Source organism: Lepisma saccharinum, chromosome 6 (genome assembly GCF_977018435.1).
Source record: "Lepisma saccharinum chromosome 6, izLepSacc3.1, whole genome shotgun sequence".
NCBI lineage: Eukaryota > Metazoa > Arthropoda > Insecta > Zygentoma > Lepismatidae > Lepisma > Lepisma saccharinum.
The window spans coordinates 79,596,297-79,615,781 of NC_139234.1; the positions used below are offsets into that span (position 1 = coordinate 79,596,297).

At 36.1% G+C, this 19,485-nt stretch overlaps 1 protein-coding gene across 1 annotated transcript in view; it reads left to right on the plus strand.

Moving 5' to 3' along the window:
* The window catches only part of Hpd (4-hydroxyphenylpyruvate dioxygenase), a 65,272-nt gene that overhangs the window by 24,955 nt on the left and 20,832 nt on the right, over positions 1 to 19,485 (plus strand). The window contains exons 4-9 of the mRNA XM_083124198.1: positions 2,816 to 2,920; positions 5,259 to 5,384; positions 9,318 to 9,407; positions 11,122 to 11,225; positions 13,132 to 13,209; positions 16,713 to 16,827. Coding sequence (XP_082980324.1) covers positions 2,816 to 2,920; positions 5,259 to 5,384; positions 9,318 to 9,407; positions 11,122 to 11,225; positions 13,132 to 13,209; positions 16,713 to 16,827 — 618 coding nt within the window. The remainder of the gene's footprint in view (positions 1 to 2,815; positions 2,921 to 5,258; positions 5,385 to 9,317; positions 9,408 to 11,121; positions 11,226 to 13,131; positions 13,210 to 16,712; positions 16,828 to 19,485) is intronic.

The window sequence follows — 19,485 nt, forward strand, 5'->3', positions numbered from 1 at the left end:
ACTCGCGCAGTCAGCTGGAGATGTTCCGAATGCACTCGGGCTCTACAGATTTTGTCTAAATAACTTTTGTGTACCTCACGTGCTTCGTATGTCCCTTCTTGGTTCTCCAGAAAATATATTCTAACATAGTCATTGCCGGGCAGTGGCGGTTCCAGAGAGGGACAGAAGATGCAACCCCCTCAGCAATTAGGGCTGACCCGATACCAATTTGAACCGATATCGATGCTGATACTCTCACAGATTCCCACCGATACTTGAAAATTATAATAATCAAAAGTTTTTCAAAATATTGGTTAATAATTTGTGTGCAAATTTTCCACTTTAATTATATGCATCGGTACAGGCTGAGCCCTAGAATAAATGCTTCTTAAAGCACGAATATGCATTTTCGATGTACAGTGTATTTAGTGGTACATCTCCTCTGCCTCACCACTCATTTTTCTTTCCATCACTGAACCAGGGGCTAAAGCCCTACTCAAATTCTCGATTTTTCTCAAAGCACTATAATTTTGATTTTTATTCAGGATATTGCAATTCAAGGAACAATGGTACTGATATCGTGAAGCAGAGTGGTAGAGTATGTGAAGTTTTATGACCTGTTCAGAAAAAAAGATGTGGCGCTGAAACAGTAAAACCAAATATAAAGCGATGCTTTATTTTAAATATTAAAACATGTATTATGAGGGTGGATCAAATGTAAACGGAACAGTGGATGTAGGGAATCTCCACCGCCGAAGAAGTCTAAGATAGTGCAGTCTAGTGGCAAAGTGATGCTGACATGTTTATTCGATCATGAAGGGTCCCTTCTCCTCGAGTTCCTGGACCATGGTCAAATGATCAAATCTGCTAGTTACTGCAGTACCCTCAACCGTTTGCATGCAGCAATCAAGGTCAAACGGCCCGGCCTGTTGTCATCTGGGGTGGTTTTGCTGCATGACAACGCGCGGCCACATACGTCAGCTGTTACAAAGAACACGTTGGCGACGTATGGATGAACAGTGTTGGAACCAGAGACGAGGCGTCCGGTCATCGGGAGATGCGGCGATGACCAAGCAAAATAATAAAAATATTGCATTTTACATATTTTAGAGAAGCAGTAAAAATAATAAGTCAGAATGCTCGCATATTTGAGCGAAATAAGCCAAGCGACAGCATGAAACAGCTCGAAATACGCAAGAGATTCGCTAATCTTAGCGCATCGAAATGAGACCGCAGTACTACCCCTCGTGCCGAACCCTCCCGCCAAGTTTCCTATTGAAGGCAATGGTGTTCATCGGCCCAGCTCATGGCAGAATGGTGCGAATCTCTCTGGTCTCTGCCGGTGCCGAGAACAGCCGAATGCTTGCGAACAGGCAGGCAGGTCCAACGACCTGTACTCTCCCCCACCCTTGAAGGTCTGGATCATAACAGGCTCCATTTCAGCCCCCATCACCAGGTTTATAGCCACGGCAAGGTTTGTCTGGAGTCATCAAGATTCTTCCGAGCGTCCAGTGGCGTGTTCAAGGAGGGGTGCTGAGGATTATAATTCTGCTTAGGCCCAATATTTTTTGAAAAAAAGAAGAAAGAAAAAGCAGAAAAAAATGGCAAAATGAGGACTTCAGGAATGACTACTAAAAAGTACACGTAACCCCCCCCCCCCCTTTAAAAAATCCTGGGCACACCACCCAAATGTCTGCTATTTCCACTGCATACATTGAACGATACGAATCTGCTTTTCATTATCAAAACAACAATTGGAGGCGAACCATAAAGGTTTTTCTTACCTTTAAACGCGACAATTGAGGTGTTTGCATTTTAGTTTCCAATTTAATAATTCTCGTCGTATGGGATAGAATTATGTGTCTTTTGTAGTCGTAAGGTCTGTGGTATGAGCTTTTACATTGAATTGGCAGTGACCTTGGCGTTTATCGCAGATAAATATTGTGCCCCCTCCCCTCTCCGTTGAAAGATCGACCCTGGCGTTCGGCAAATCTTGCGATGACTACGTAAAAATGTCACGCTTCGCCACTGGTTGGAACATCTACTGTATAGCTCTGATCTATCGCCATGCGACTTTCATGTCTTCACGGGGCGATCTTATAGGCATCAAATTTTATACCAATAGCACAATACTAATATTTTAAAATTGTCCCTTACATATTACGTATATTAAATTAAGTGTTTAATTTACTATCATTTTAAGAATGAGATTATGTGAATCAATAAAATTTTAATACAGCATCCAATAATTTACATTTACAGCAAAATAAGGTGTCTAGGCTCTCTACAGCATATCTGTGAATGACATCATCAATGAGACTTTCTGTAGATTTGTCGCCCCTCAGGAGTTGACACTTTCACACAAGATTGATGAAGCATATCCTGATCCAGCATATTTCTAATTTTAGCAGTTATCAAACCGGACGAAATTGTTTTATTATTTTGACTTTTAATTATAAAGAGGATTGAATGATGAATCAGTGCTTATTATTATGAAGGAAAAAAACAACAGAAAAAGTATGTTCTACATTAAATTAAATGAAAGAAAGCCAACATGAGAATGGTTACAAAATTTCTTAGCTATTGTCCGAATGCTCTGCCAGTTTGCTGAATTTTTTTGGAGGGACTTATTAATTTCCGAGGGGATTCTGAATTCATCACTGCCCTTTCCTTTCTCATTGAAGGCATGACACCAACCACTTCTGGGTTTTTATGAGCCTGCCATGCTCGGAATAGGATGGGATGGAAAGTATACCACTGAAAGTTTCCTTTCTTTTATATATAAAAGAAGAGTGCTAAACAAACTAAAGAAACTGATTTCTGTTTTTACTTTCAGGCAGCCGCACATTACTGTGCTCGCCTTGGATTCCAGCCACTTGCCTACAAAGGACTGGAAACAGGCTCCAGAAAAGTTGCAGCACATGTGGTCCACCAGAACAAGGTGAATGTTCCTAAAATATCTCACATTATATGGAATGCCAACTAGGAAGGCGGTTGAATATTCTGCGATGTGATTGGAGAAGGAGTGTGCTGTAACCAAACCCAAGCTTAGGCAGCTGCAATTCTCGCAATCAGTCTGGCATGGAATTTTCGCCTGTTCAGACACAAATTGTGGCAATGGATGCAATGATGCAGCAGGCATTGTGACGAAGGTGCCAACAAACTGTGCCAGAGCATCATAACATGATACAACATGTCAGACGACATAGCCAATGGCAGCATGCAGAAACAGAAGTCTCCAGGTCGAAGGAGGCTCATTCTCTGGCATCTGGATGCTTCTCAGTGCAGTGCCCACTGCATCTCCTGAATGGAACCTATTCGGATGAACCACTCCACGGCCACAATTTGTGTCTGAACAGATGATGTTCCATGGCAGAAGGATTGTGAAACTTCTAGCCGCCTAAGCATCAGAGACTTCTCCACATGCACACCTGCATTCCAACAGGGTTTCCAACTGATATTGGTACATACAATATTGGCCCAAGAACTGTGAAGTTTTCCTTGTTCTCCTACCTGGCAATGGGAGAAGAATTGACAACTATCAAGAACTATTTGTTGGATTTTCGCACCCTTTGCCAGAATCGTTTTGCTAACCGCCTTCCTAGTTGGTGTTCCCTCTAGCTCTAGTCTATAGCCTTGTTATCAAAACTTGAAAAACTTCAATTCAATGATAAGATGATTGATGTTGAGCCATTTTCTGTTTATATGCACTCTTAGTTTCAAATGTCCACACATTGGCAACAGCGGTGTAAGGGGTGCTCCTTCCACATAGTGCACCCAATAGTCAACCTCACTTCCACGTAGTACACCCTGGACTGCAGACAAACGAGGCTCTGGCGACTGGCCCCATAGATAGTATAATTTTGTTTGTGTTGTCCTTATTTGTGCTGAGTGCTCCTTTACAGCCTCAGCTTTTAGCAAAAGCCAGAAGCCAGAAGATTTTAAAATTTTATGATTTTAGTTCTGCAACGTTAGAGTTGTTATGTGTAACGATAAGGGGCTGGACCCCATATAATGTGACGGGTGCAAAATAGCCTTAGTGCTGACGCACCCAAAATTTTAAATTCAAATTCAAACATTGGCAACATTTCAATATCAATATCGATATATTACTGTTAAGCATTACAATAATGCAATATATGTCGTCTTCAGTGGCTATCATTCATTATCTACTTATGTGTATACCTGTTAGGATACACATGAATTAACATTTTTTGTGGCACAAAATAAAAATATAAAACACAGTACAAATTTAACAGGCAGTGTGAAAAATAATAAACTAATTTAATTTCTTTGCCATTTGTGTTTTATAAGAAACATAAAGCACAGTACAAATTTAACTGGCAGCGTGAGAAATAATATACATTAAAATATAAAACACAAATGGCAAAGATTGTGAAATTAAATAAGATAAGATAAGATAAGATTTATTTCCATCCACTTGATCATATGAGTACAAATAGCACTATGATATGAGATAGGTCAATTACATGTGTAATTTTGAGTACAAAGGAATTAACACATACTTAAGCATATTAAAAGTATAAAGAGTATAAAATAAAAATAAAATAAAATTACATGTATAATTTTGAGTACAAAGGAATTAACACATACCCTCGAATGTATGTTGGTCCCCTCCCCCAAAATGTACAAAATTTTGATTTCAATCAATTAACCAATATGACAATGCTACTACATTAGTTTAACAGTCACGAGACAGTCTGATATGATAAGATTTATTTCCATCCACTTGATCTTATAAGTACAAATAGCACTATGATATGGGATAGGTTAATTACATGTATGATTTTGAGTACAAAGGAATTAACACATACTTATGCATATTAAAAAGTATAAAAGAGTATAGAATAACTTAAAAAATAGAAGAAAAATCAAAGGTTATGGCTATTAGTGAACATAAAAATGGAAGAAAATCAAAGGTTATGTCTATTAATGAAAAATTTGATCTAAGTACTCCTCTGGTCTATAAAACAAATACTTCATAAGCAAGCTTTTTGCTGTTATTTTAAATTTGGTTGGATTATGATTCTTGAATTCCTCTGGCAGCTTGTTATAGAGTTTTACACCTTGAAATCCTAGACCACTATGTGTTTTGGATGTGCGGACAATAGAAAGGTGGAGGGAGTTATGCATACGAGTTCTGCATTAATGCTGAAATGTTATATTTTTCACCTTTGAGTCTTACCTGTAAAATGTTATATGAATATTATGGAAAGACATACACTCATATTGCTCATGACATTATTTTGTATTTCCAGATCATGTTTGTGTTCATGTCAGCTTATGAACCGTTTAATACTGAAATGGGAGATCACTTGATAAAACATGGAGATGGAGTCAGAGACATTGCCTTTGCAGTTGAGGATTTGGACACCATAGTAAAGGTATTATTATTATTATTACCAATAATAATAACAATATGAATAGCGTAGATTAATTGGTATTCTATCTCTACCAATCAATACAGGCATATCAGTAATATTGCAGATAATTTTATCAAAATGATGTTTTTATCAATAGCATGTAATTGAGTGAACAGGTCTGACACTTACATATTATTCAAGGAATATAAAAACATACCATAAAGGCATGGTTTTGTAAAGTAAAATATCTAAGTACTCAGTTTATAGCAAAACCTTGCATGCAAGTTTGTCACATTATATTTGATCCATAAAATATTGGTTATCAGAAACCATATTTCTTTTTATTGCACTTTATTGGCATCAGAAGAAATTTCATATTGGTCTGCCCTTAAATAATAACAATAATGATTAGTGTAGTATCGCTCAGAGATCCTCATTGATCTAAGGAAAGACTTCATAATATCGAGAAAATCTCCAGTTTTCATTCATATTACACCATATATTTTTCATTTTTTTATTTCTGTTTCCTCTCAGCACTATATGTTCCCACATGGCTGGTGTCCCTCCAACTTTGTAATTAACTGTGATAATCAAAGTGGTTAAAAAAATTAAAGATCTCTCCCCCCTCAATCTGCCCCTAGTCTCCACCAAATCTGAGAATTCAAAATGCGGTAAAAATTCACTAGAGTAAATTGTGAATGACCCTAGTATTTTGCCATGGGCCTCCCCGATAGCATAGTGGTAACAACATTGCCTTGTAATGAAGGGGCCCCGGGTTCGATGCCCACATAGTGATTCAGATCCCACTTGAAACTGTAGGTCCAGTCCCGATTAGCCTTTTTGTGCATAACGTTGGACAAAGAAAAATAACTCAAACCCTACCCTTTGCCCATCTAAAATTGAGCATTCTCAGAGAGATCTAAAACTAACAATAAATCTTTCTTGAACACATGAATATAGAGAGTGAAAGATAATAATAATAGCAATAGTAATAGTAATATCTATCTTCTGTTCCAAGAGAGGATGTCGTTAATTTCCCACTGAATTGTGTTCTTTAACTGGCAGGATATTAGCCGCCAAACTGATGGGATTATATTTCCTTTTTGGTGCAGTTTTCCTTTTAAAAAAAACAATGTTGGATGAAGAAGTATTATTAAGCAACATCGCATTGGCTTTTACGGTTTTTAATGTTTGTCATTGAGTTCAATATGGAGCTGAAAATAGAGGGTAGGGTGGATGGTTATGTACCCACCCTTAATGAATGGTGTGGGGTTGTCACAAAGCTGAGTTTTTGCCCTTGGCAACCGAAGATCAGATTCAACTTTATAAATCCATTTACACTTTCAACTTAAGATCCTGAAAGACCTATGTCCTCCTCCTCCTCCTCTTTTCTTCACTTAACTGCAATATGCAAAGATCTTTCTCCTTTACTGACCAGTGATGATGTCAGCCATTGATTGTCATAGGACCCTAAAATGTTCTGAATTTACAGCATGTGATGGGGCCAAATGCTGCAAGTTCTTTATGCAGAAGTTACTCAAATTTTATCCTTCAAATTGCTTTTTGACTTTTGATTTAAATGCTGAGCATGTACGTGGTGTGTAAATATAGTAATGAGACTGTTTTTTTTACCTGTTTTATTCCAAGAACATTACAATGCAAAATTGTCTCCTTCAAAGTAATTATCTTGGGAAGCCACACAGTGCTGGAGATGGTTCTTCCACTCCTCATAGCAGTGCTGAAACGCAGAGACTGGAATACCCTTCAGCTGGTCGGTTACAGCCTTTTGAATGTTGTCCATGTCGTCAAATCGACGTCCCTTCAGGTGTGTTTTCAATCTCGGGAATAGGGAAAAGTCACAAGAACTCAAGTTGGGCGAATAAGGAGGCTGAGGAGCCACAGGAATGTTCTTACTGGCCAAAAAATTGTTTACTGAAATTGATGTGTGACAAGGCGCATTGTTGTGATGCAACACTCAGTTCAGTTTGATGTTTGGTCGCACATGCATGACCCTTTTTCGCAGGCTTTCCAGAACCTCTTGGTAAAAGTGTTGATTAACCCCTTGGCCTGGAGGCACGAACTCTTTGTGAACTATTCCCTGGCTATCAAAGAAGCAAATCAGCATGCTTTTGATCTTTGACTTGGTCATTCTTGCTTTTTTTGACCTTGGAGAGCTTGGAGTGTACCATTCCATGCTCTGGTGCTTAGTTTCCGGGTCGTATTGGAACACCCAAGTCTTGTCACCCGTAATGACACGTTCCAGAAAATGGGGATCATTTCCAATCGCATCCAAAAAATCAACACACCTGTCACTCCGCTAGTTCTTTTGCTCCTGCGTGAAGCTTCTCGGAACCAGTTTGGAGCAGATTTTTCGCATCCCAATTCATTGGTCAACAGCTGATGAACGGTGGTGTGACTCAAATTCAACTCTGCCGCGATCATTCTGACTGTCAACCGATAATTGGCACGCACAAGCTCCTGGACTCTGTCGACATTTGCATCAGTTCTTGCAACCGAAGGCCTTCCACTGCGAGGTTCATATGCAATTGACTCTCTTCCTTCTGCAAATGTCTTAAACCAATGAAACACCTGGCCCCTTGACAAAACACTGTCTCTGTAGGGCTGTTGAAGTTTTGCAAAAGTTTCCATTGCACTGTGTCCAAGTCTGAAGCAAAACTTGATCGCATACCGTTGCTCAATGTTCGTGTCACTCATTGTTCAAACGCACAAGCAAAACCTGTTTCACTAAAACAATCGCTATGGACAACCAACGTGACGCTAGCAAGTTCCAACTTGCACTGATGGTGTATCACATGTTCATCCACCTCCCCTCCAAATCCCACATAACCAGCGTCGCCGGTTCGTGCGCAGTGTTGCCAGTCTCATTACTTTATGTACATACCACGTATGTATGTATCCTCAGCGACAAGTCAAATTGAACTGAAGGTTCTGGGACAATGAAGTGTGGAAATCATAATTTAGCATTAACAAAATGATAAAATGTTAGCTTTTTAGTACGAGTGAATGTGCAGAAGAAATATATCACATTAGTTTTTCAATTTTAAAAGTTCTACAACTCTTTATTATTTTATTATATCTTTTAAAAGTCCAGTATGCACTCACCCACTCTCCCACTCTCTCTCTCTCTCTCTCTCTCTCTCTCTCTCTCTCTCTCTCTCTCTCTCTCTCTCTCTCTCACACACACACACACACACACACACACACACACACACACACACACACACACACACACACATATATATATATATATATATATATATATATAGTGTGTCCCAAAATAGTGTTTACACTTTTTGAACATTAATAACAGGAACACTAATAGCGAGCACATATAAACCATGAACATATGAATTATAGATGTTAAAAATGACCGCTATTGGCAGAAATACGTTGTCTGCAACGCTGAATAGATCGACAAACAGCAAATGTGGTTTATACAGGAAGGAACGAACAGGTAGTCTCAATCGCATGTCTCATGCCATCCAGTGTGGCGTACACATTGTTCTTCACAGTTTCCTACAGGTAGAAATATAACGGTGATAATTCGGGAGATCTGGGTGGATATTCGACACTTCTTACATTTCTCGAAAGAAATATTGCTCAATTCTGCTATTTTGTCTACACTTGTGCCTAATGCCTGGTGGACTGTGACGGGACTAAAAAGAACAAAATGCCTGAACGCCCTCACACACAATCAACAGAGACATTGCAACTTCAAATACAAAAAATCAGTTAAGTCATCTTTAATAGTTTCTCTGTTATTAACATTCAAAGAGTATACACATTATTTTGAGACACTCTGTACATATCAAAAAAGAAAGAACAGGAGCCAGAAGGGCAGGATTTCATTTTGTGTGTGGTAGTTTTTAACTGTTTCCTTCCATGTGTGTTGTGAATAATGTATTAATAACATAGTACTTTATATTTTAACAGAGAGCCAAAGATCGTGGAGCCAAAATCGTCAGAGATATTTGGGCAGAAAGTGATGACTGTGGAACAGTAAGATTTGCTATTGTTCAGACAGTAAGTGATTATTTCTTCAATATTCAGTTGAAAAAAATGTCTGTGTTTTATTTACAAAATGTCTAAGAATACCAAGTTTGAAAATGTTTTAAACTTTGCCTGCTTTTGCAGGAATTCTGCAGATAATTTATTAAAACTCAAATACGTAAAATTTGATGTTATAAAATGCTACTAGTAAATACCACTGTATCTCCATAAACAATAAAATTGGAAATAATCTAGCTTGGTTTACAGGGACTTGTAGTGACAATGACACTCGGGAAGCAATTGATGTTGAGTAGACAATTATTTTGGAATATCTTGCAAACAAATAGACATCATTAGATTTATCACCTTCATAATTAGTTGTTTATAGCATTTTGCACACATATACAAATACATAGAATGCAGTGTTAAATAATTCTTAACATTTTCCTTGAAGGAAATAATGAATATATTCTTTTGGGATATCATCATTCTGGGTATGCTTCAAAGAATTATATCTGGAATTGGCCTGGCTGATATTTCAAGAGAATCTCTTCACTCACTGGGTCACTTATGCACAATGCTATAATATTAAAAGAAAACTCTCATACTTGAAAAAAATTATGCCATGCAATGGTTTTGCTAGAAACAAAATACTATATCAGTTTTCTGTAAAAATTTTGTTTCGCCTTGTTAGCAAACCAAAATTTTGTTCATTACTGCTGAAATATACAGAAAAATTATCTGCTAATTCCATTCCTCATTATCAGCCAAGTTATTGAGTTACAGTCAAAGTCATTCACTTCAAAAAGTAATTAGTTATAGTTACTATTACTCAAAACTGTATTGCAAGTAAGTGGTACTTTCAAATACTAGATTGAACATGTGGAAAGTGGCTTGTAGTTAAGCGTGGGTTTTGGGCATGCCAACTCTTATTACTGTCTCTTTGAAAAGTAATAAGTAGAAAATATTGATTTTGCAATTCCATACCTTTTGCAAGAGTCCAGTATCACTTATAAATCTGGATCTGCAGTAGGTAGCAAAGTATCAGGTTTAAATTTTGCCCTAGCCACAATTTTTACATGTTTTTGAATAATTTGTTTCAAGTCTGCTGTTAGCAAGAAGCTATGAAGAGATTGTGATTGTTGAAAAAAATTTCCTCTAAATCAGTGACTGAAGTGCATATTGGCCCAAAAATAAGCTGTACTTTTTATCCAAATTTCAAGCTGTTTGAAAATGGTACTTATTTCTCATTTTTTAAAAAAATACAGCAATACAGGTAGCATCTGAAAATGAAACTGGCTGCATTATGATGCAACAATGTAATATTTGATTTTGGTGTTAAGACTGTATTTACCACTGAAGTTAATAATGACTGATATTGTGTCCAACAAGAAAATAAATGTGTCAAATGGAAATTATAGAGGTACATATTGTTTTCCAAATACTAAAATAAAATTAGTACTGGTCATTTCTCTTCCCTTATTCTCTCTGATTATTTTTTAGGGTGTGGCATATACCTGAATGTGTCTTAATGTCTTACTTTCAGGCCCATACATGTAGCCTGAAATGAGAATTAGGTATGCCTTCTGTCAACATTTACTTTAGCAATATTCCATATCCAAAAGTACGAGCTTCAGATTAAATTTGGAAAAACATTCTGTCTTTATATATGTAATGCTTTCTGCACATATTAAACTTTAGTACATTTGTTAACCCAAAAATGTTTTTCTTCCTTCTCTTTGAACAGTATGGTGACACAACACATACTTTTGTTGATCGCAGCAGATACAATGGCCTCTTCTTACCTGGTTATGCAAAGCCTCCTCAAGATGATATTCTGGCTGACAAACTGTAAGTATTGCTGCATGGACATTCTCTGAGAATAAGTATTTTGTAGTACAGGAAGTGTGGAAACATGTGTTTAAAATAAATAAGTTAACACAAACCAAACCCTGAACACAATACAGGAAAGGGTGAGAGAGCTTGTTAGGGTATGTTACCAACGTGGTGACAGTTTTAGTCTGCCATCTTGGAGTCAACTTCATTTTCTCCCACTGGCATATGCAGGACTTTTTTTGGGGGGGGAGGGGCTAGAATTGAAAAGGTGGATAGTGTATAGCTTTGTTCTAGGTGAGCAGGATACACAATAAAATATTATGTATATTTGGAGCTTTTCACTCTATTAAAAGATGGTAATCGGGATTAATTTTATGAGGGTTAACATTTACATCTTTTCTTTTCTTGAGTTCTTAATGAATTTTCATTTGAAAATTTTGATTTTTGTAAAAATTTCGGGAGCTTCCCCTCTGCATATGCCAGTGTCTTCTTCAATGAAAAGATGGTCATGTATCATATCGAAATGGACTAGAATATCACCAGAAACACGCTGGTATGCTTAATATCACCAGTTCATTATCTTGACTTCCCAGCCAATTGAACTATTTTTAATGAATTTAGAGATTCAATTAGGGACACATTACAGACCATTAAGAAGTGGGTGTCATGTCAAACATTACATTCTGCAATTTCATTTCCTATGTAGGATGATATAAATGTCTGCAATTAATTTATCTCATACAATTGTATGACATTTCAATAATCTCTTGGAATTGCAAAGAGAGGTTGCATTTGATTTTGTCTGTTATTGGTTATAACAAATTTTCAACATTGAGGAATCCCCTAGTTCTTCAATCCATATTTCACAGTGATTAAGTAGATTAATGTTTGGACAAACATATCTTTACATCTAGCACGTTTGGGCAGAGGTGTATTTTTTTCCTCCAGTTTTGAATGTTGAACATTTGAATGATCTTGTTAAATAATTTCCAATATTTTAAAATTTTTCCTGGTTTTCTGTTCCTTCTATCTGTTACATGAGCTCATCACAAGCACAACATTCCAAAGTTAGATTTATTTTCTGAAATGGCTTGTACGAGATCACAATTTTTAAAATCAATATTTTCAATAAAACAATAATGTTTTAAACTTTAAGCATTTTGTTTCTGAAATTGAATGTCAATCGTATACTTTTCTGAAGCAGATTTGTATCACTTACTTTCTTAGAATGTGACTACCCCTTACACAAACTGACATTAACTTGCAGTTTTACTTCTTTAAACTAAAATTTATCTCATTCCATTTTTTGGCACTCATTTTAAATGGCTTCTTTCACCTTCTTAAAAAGTTTTTTGAGAGCAAAATCAGTGAACTAACTAGTATCACAATGCAGTATAATAGTTTTATGTGGTTTGAATTCTTTTCAATAGGAAGATAATGTAGACAAAAAAAACAAGTTGTGTTTAGCTACAAAAAAGTAAGATTCTTCGAATGGCAATATGTGTCATATTATTTGAGGATGTATAGCTTGGATTGAAGGATTTAGGGTGTACTGTACCCCTTTCACCCCTATACCCCTGCATCCCCATTCCTGCAATCCGTTACTGAGATGTAAATTGAAACTCTTCATATACTCCCATGTTTTTCTGCTAGGGAAATAAAATCTTTCCATTATCGAGAGGTGTACATTATGAGAAAATTCAATGTAATGACAACATGAAATAATATAATATTGTAAATAAATCTTCTGATGTCTAGAGATGCATTTCTTTTTAATTACCTCTTTTATCTACTACAGTATTTGAGAATAACTCAACAATAGTGTGGTAGAGTATAAGTAAAAATTTTCAACAAGAAAAAATCTAGATTTGATTAAGTAAGTATATGTATGTTATTACATCATTTGTGTATTATCTTTCAGTCCCCCTGCAAAGTTGGATTTCATAGACCACGTGGTAGGAAATCAAGATGACTTTGGAATGGAACCAGTGGCCAAATGGTAAGGACACCATACATGCAATAGAATTTGTTAATCTGCATTGGGCCATTCCACAAAAAGTAGTCCTACTCCATATAAATACAAAATGAATTAATATGGAAATTATTATTGTTTTTAATTGCATTAAGGTTTAGATGTTTGTGAATGCATATAATTTGCACATTTCACCAATAAAGGTCACTAGCCTCTGCAGTCTGTGTGCTTCACAGACAAATGAAGTCAAAATTTGCTACATTTATATAAAGTGTCACACAAGTAACACACTTTTGTTAATGCTATTCATGTATTCAGCCCAGGGGTGCCGACAGGAAAATTTCATGATGCACCTGCATCATGGGAATTTTTGGGGGGGACAAAATTTTATACCAATTCTATATATCTTCACACAATAATGGGGGGGATTGTATCGTTTGATTGACTTGTTATTGATTTTTAGTTTTGGCTATTATGTTTAGTTTTTCTACCTACCTGTGGGTGATCGCTGCCATAGGGTTGAAATGAAACACCACCCCTTATGCATTTAGAATTGGTTTGGATGGAGGGGGGTGGTATTCGCATTAATACAAGGTTAGTGGAGCAGACAAACTGTGCAGAGTAAGGTTGACTAACAATGGCAGTGAGCCTAAAGTATCTAAGTAAACATATATTGCTTAAATATGTCTGTATTATACAGTGATGCAACCACAGGGAAGCAGAGGGTCATCGCCCCCCAACCAACCTTCGACGGAAGTCAATTCTATGGTAGCACGAGGGGACAAACATTGAAGGCCAAGGGCACTCTAGGGGGGGGGGGACAGAGAAGCAATTACCCCTTCGATTTCAAATTTTATGCAAATAAAAATACATTTTGTAAAATTGTCTTGCTTGCTTCGCTCATATTATCTGCTTTTCTCATTTTCGTCAAGTTCAGAGCTGTAGCTAGGGGTGATGGGAGTTGGCCATGGGTGCCGAATGATCTAAAAAAAAGTTGTAAGAGAGACAATGCCATGGCGTCCAGTGAAATTATTTGCACCCTATTAAATCAATATTGTTTACAATTGCAAAAATTGGATCTACAAATTTTCTTGCTCGCTTCGCTCGCATTCTGCTTGTTTTCTGTAATTATAACCTAATATGTATTGTATATTTGTATTGAATAATCTTTCAATATGTACACAATTTAGTGTTAGCTTGTTACATATGTATTTTCTATTTTATGTCGCTCCATGTTGCATATGTGTAAAACATATGTTGTACATAAAAGTTACACATGTATCTTCGGGATGCATTTATCATTCATTTTCTGCCATTCAAAAATACATTATTAGCTAATGTGAAATTGACGGTGTTGAAAAAATATTTCAAATCGTTTGTTCCAAACAAATGCTTTAGCACAGACTTCTACCCCCTTTTTGCGTAATTTATGAGGATAATAACATATTTGATACTACTACTACTACTGGTAGTAGTAATAATAATAACAACAATAATAATATAGCCATTATTAATGTTATTATTATTATTATTACGTTTATCCTGGTACTTGCCCCTCCTCCTCCCAAAGACAAAAATTCGTGGTTGCACCTCTGGTATTATATTTTTCCGCAAATTTTGTCCGACAAAAATAATTTGAGTAATTAATTCGGCATAAATGGGGGGAGGGGGGTGTTCTACTTTTTTAGGGGGAGTGCATCATGGGTCTTGGGGGGGGGCAGTGGGCAACCCTGATACAGCCTATACCATCATATTCAAGTTTTTTTCATTTGTTAGCGGACACCACAAAGCACTTAATAATTCTATGAAATCACTTCATTATAAATATTTCAATCCAATCTCATGTCTAGAACATTAAATTTTGTGTGTAAAATGTCACACATGTAATGCTGGAATGTCCCCATTAGAGATTTTTGTGAGATGAAAAATAACTATCTTTGAGCATATTTGCTAAGTTTTAATAATAAAATTGTAAAGGTAGTCATGAATATTATGTATCCATATGTGGCTACAGTATCGATATCTGAAAGTATTAGTTCCAGAAATGTACAGTAGCCACTTTCAAAAAGTAATGTTTTGTGCGGGATCCCGAAAAGTTGGGACCGGGATCAGGAAAAAAATTCCCATCCCAATCCCGACTTCGGGAAATGACTTCCCAACTTTTCGGGATCCCGAGCAGTCAGGAAATACCGAATGGTCATTTTAAAAAGTCGTTAATTCTCAACGTTTTCTGCATTCTAAGTGTCTGGAACTTATCAGAAATTGTTAGTTTTTATTCCAGAAATGCAAAAACAATCACTTAAAGTGAAAATGACTTGTAGTATTCGAGATTTTCAGAGCCTCAGGAAATTTCGAATATTTCCCATCCTGAAAATTTCCCCACTTTGTCGGGAAATTGTGAATTATTCCCATCCCGAATGTCGGTATTTAAAAAATTCCCGTCCCGACTGAAAAGATTTTGTCCCACGCACCCCTAAAATAGACAGATGAAAATTCTCAAGTGAACTATATGTATGTTGCATCCCCAACACACACACATGTTCACATTATTGTCATTCACGGTGCTAGCGCTATCTGAGAATACAAAAATGACTATTCTTCATTCGTAAGAAATCAATGTAATGTTACAAGCAAATATAATTGTTAGTTCTGAATTAGCAAGTTAATTCAAGTAAAATGATATAAAGTATTAATCACTATTTTTAAAAATAATAATACGATTACTAAACCACAGAATGCTAACCTTCCCTAGATGCATGTAAAATAAAGACTAATCATTCAGAAAATTTATGAATAAAAGTATGATGATTTAACATAAATTAGCTCTATTTTGATTGAAATCACAATGTGACATAATGAAAATGAGATACAGCACAGTTATGTTCCATGTTACGTGCTTGAAAAAATGTTTGCAAGATAAAATATATTCATCTAATCTTTTATTGAAATGTAATTTTCATATACATAATTTTTAATTGCCGATTTAGTGTTAGTTGTGTTGAAAAAATGTACCTTTTTGAAGATACATCTGTACTTGTTATCACTTATCTTCATGAAGTATCAAAATACACTAAGGCAAAACATTACATAAAAATCCACATGAACTGAAATCACTAGTAAAAGTTATGACTTAAAAAGGTATTATTCACAAATACACGAACCTCACAAGACTGTTTCTTCGTAAGCTGAGCAGCTATGGATGAGGATGAGGTACTGAGACACTCAACTAGAGGATTGATATGGAAGTACAGGTAAAAAATATTTTGTCAACCATAAAATTTATGAATGATTAGCATTCTACTGTGAAACTTGATTTCAGTAATGTGATATTGACACAATTTCTGAAACGTAATACTACATTAACAAGCAATTTCTTACTTGTGTTATATTACTCTCCTTATTTGATAGCGACAGATATTAGAGGAACTGTATAAATCTTAGGTGAGAATTTTGAGACCAATATTTCAGAATAAGTACAATGACATTTAGACAAATAGAGAAATGCAAGATATTTTCCTCTTTTCTTTCAGGTATGAAAAAATGCTTATGTTCCACAGATTCTGGTCAGTGGATGACAAGCAACTTCACACAGAATATTCAGCCTTGCGGTCCATAGTGATGGCAAACTGGGAGGAAACTATCAAGGTTAGAGGAACTTAATTTTATGGATTAAAAAAAATCTAATATTATCACATCAGTTACTTTGAAGTAAATCCTGCATTGTAGTAAGGATTAAAGAAGGGGAATGATGGTTACACAATGGCTTAAAAAAGTACTAGATACCCTAGTTACTGTTACAGTTACTGACAGGTCTTATAATTCCCGTAACATGATACTGTTGTCTGTACGGTTTAACTGTAGTGTTTTCCTGACAAATCTTGATGTAATAGTGCCCATGTGACTATGGCTGTCTGCAGGGAGGCTCCACGAGGGTCATAACCACCCCTCCATGGAAAAAGCGAAACTTTCTCCCCCTCATTTTTTGATATTACTTTTTAGTTTATTGTAACTTCTTCCCACTTTTCTAACTTCTTTTCTCAGTTTTAGAATCTTTCTGTTTGTGCGTACTTGCTCTCTAGCTCATCATTTTGTTTTTCTATGATATGTGATTTCAATACTGGGTCTGATAGTCAAATACCAAACCTGGGCCTCCACGATGGCGCAATGGTACCGTCGTCGCCTTGTAATCAAGGGGTTCCGGGTTTGATACCCAGTGGAGGCACATAGTGGTTCGGATCCCACTTTAAACTGTAGGTCCAGTCCCGATTATCCTTACTGTGCATAAAGTGGACTTAAATAACCAAATCAATCAATCATTCAATCAAATACCTAACCCTGAACTGAATATCAGAATCTTGAATTCTGGATCTAATATCGTGAATCTTGTATCCTGTGCTGTCTAGTGTGGTTGGGGTTGTCTTGTGTAGTAGTTGTGCTGTCTAGTGTGTTTGTGTTTATCTTGTGTAGTAGTTATGCTGTCTAATGTGTTTCTGTTTGTCTTGTGTAGTATCGGTGGTGTGTATGTATGTGTGTCTTGTGTTGTAATTGTGCTGTCTAGTATGTTTGTGTAGTAGTTGTGCTGTCTAATTTGTTTGTGTTTGTCTTGTGTAGTAGTTGTGGTGTGTAGTTTGTTTATGTTTATATTGTGTAGTAGTTGTGATGTGTTTGTGTTTATATTGTGTTATAGTTGTGATGTGTTTGTGTGTGTCTTGTGTAGTAGTTGGGCTGTCTAATGTGTTTGTGTTCGTCTTGTGTAGTAGTTGGGCTGTCTAATGTGTTTGTGTTTGTCTTGTGTAGTAGTTCCTCCATTCATATTGGGGGTTAGGCGTAGAGCTGACAACTCTGCACTGTAAAAAGACATGTCAAGAAACAAAGCAATATAAGGCCATGGATGTTCCCAAGCTAAAATATTCCGGAGGTAAAATAGTCCCCCGTTCGGATCTCCGGGTGGAGACTACTTTGGGAGGTCCCTGGACTAAGGATAAGATCTAAATTAGGAATAAGGATATTAAATTAGGCACCTGGAATGTTCTGAGCCTTTACCGGCCTGGGACATTTCAGTGTACAGTTAATGAGATAGTTAAGTATAAATTACATGTACTAGCTGTCCAGGAAGTTAGGTGGCCAGGAGAAGGGAATTGTAAAACCAAAAATTATACTTTTTTCTATGGTGGTAATGAAAATCATAATTTTGGAACAGGCTTTTTCATAAATAATAGAATTATCTCGGCTCTTAAAACAGTAGAATTTATTAATGATAGGATATCATATGCAGTTTTACAGGGTAGGTGGTGTAAAATTATTTTAATAAACATACATGCACCAACGGAAAATAAAGATGATAATACTAAAGATGATTTTTATGCAGATAGAACAGGTCTTTGATAAATTTTCTCAGTATGATATGAAAATTCTGTTAGGTGACTGTAATGCACAGATTGGCACAGAAGAGACATTTAAACCCACGATTGGTAAAGAAAGTCTTCATGAATTAAATATTGATAATGGTATAAGATTGATTACTTTTGCAACCTCAAAGAATTTAATTGTGAAAAATACCACTTTTAAACATAAAGATATCCATAAATATACCTGGTCTTCTCCAGATGGTAAAACTCATAATCAGATAGATCATATTCTCATTGATAAGAGAAGGCATACTAGTATAATTGACGTTCGTACACATAGAGGTGCTGACTGTGCCAGTGACCATTATTTTGTAATTGCTAAATGAAGAGAAAGACTCTCAGTGATAAATCATAAGCAACAAAATCTAAAAGTTCTAAAATTTGATACAGGAAAGTTTACTGATGAAAGAATTAAGAAAGATTACCAAATTAAACTGTCAAATAGATTTGATGTTTTGCAGGATTTAAATGGTGATGAAAATATAAATGAAACAGACGTAAATAAGAATTGGGAGCACATACGTAATGCAATAGAATCAGCAGCTAAAGAAAGTATAGGATACCATAAACCGAGAGAAAGTAAGCCATGGTTTGATAACACAGGGCTGCAAATGAAATTCAATTTAATGTTGTTTTTTGTTTAATAGGTGAACTTTATTATTTGTGCCATGCTGATCATGAATATGGAATTCGTTTTTCTCTATCACACAAGGTTTTCTTACAAATCAAATTTCAAAACTTGGGGTTTGTCCAATATTGCATACTGTTTTATTATAATTTTTCTTTTCTTCAATCAGAATAAGTAGCTTATCACACTAAACGCACGAACATGTTTATTTTAAAATGAATACAGGCAGGCACAAAGGACCCATATAATATAGACAACGACATAAAG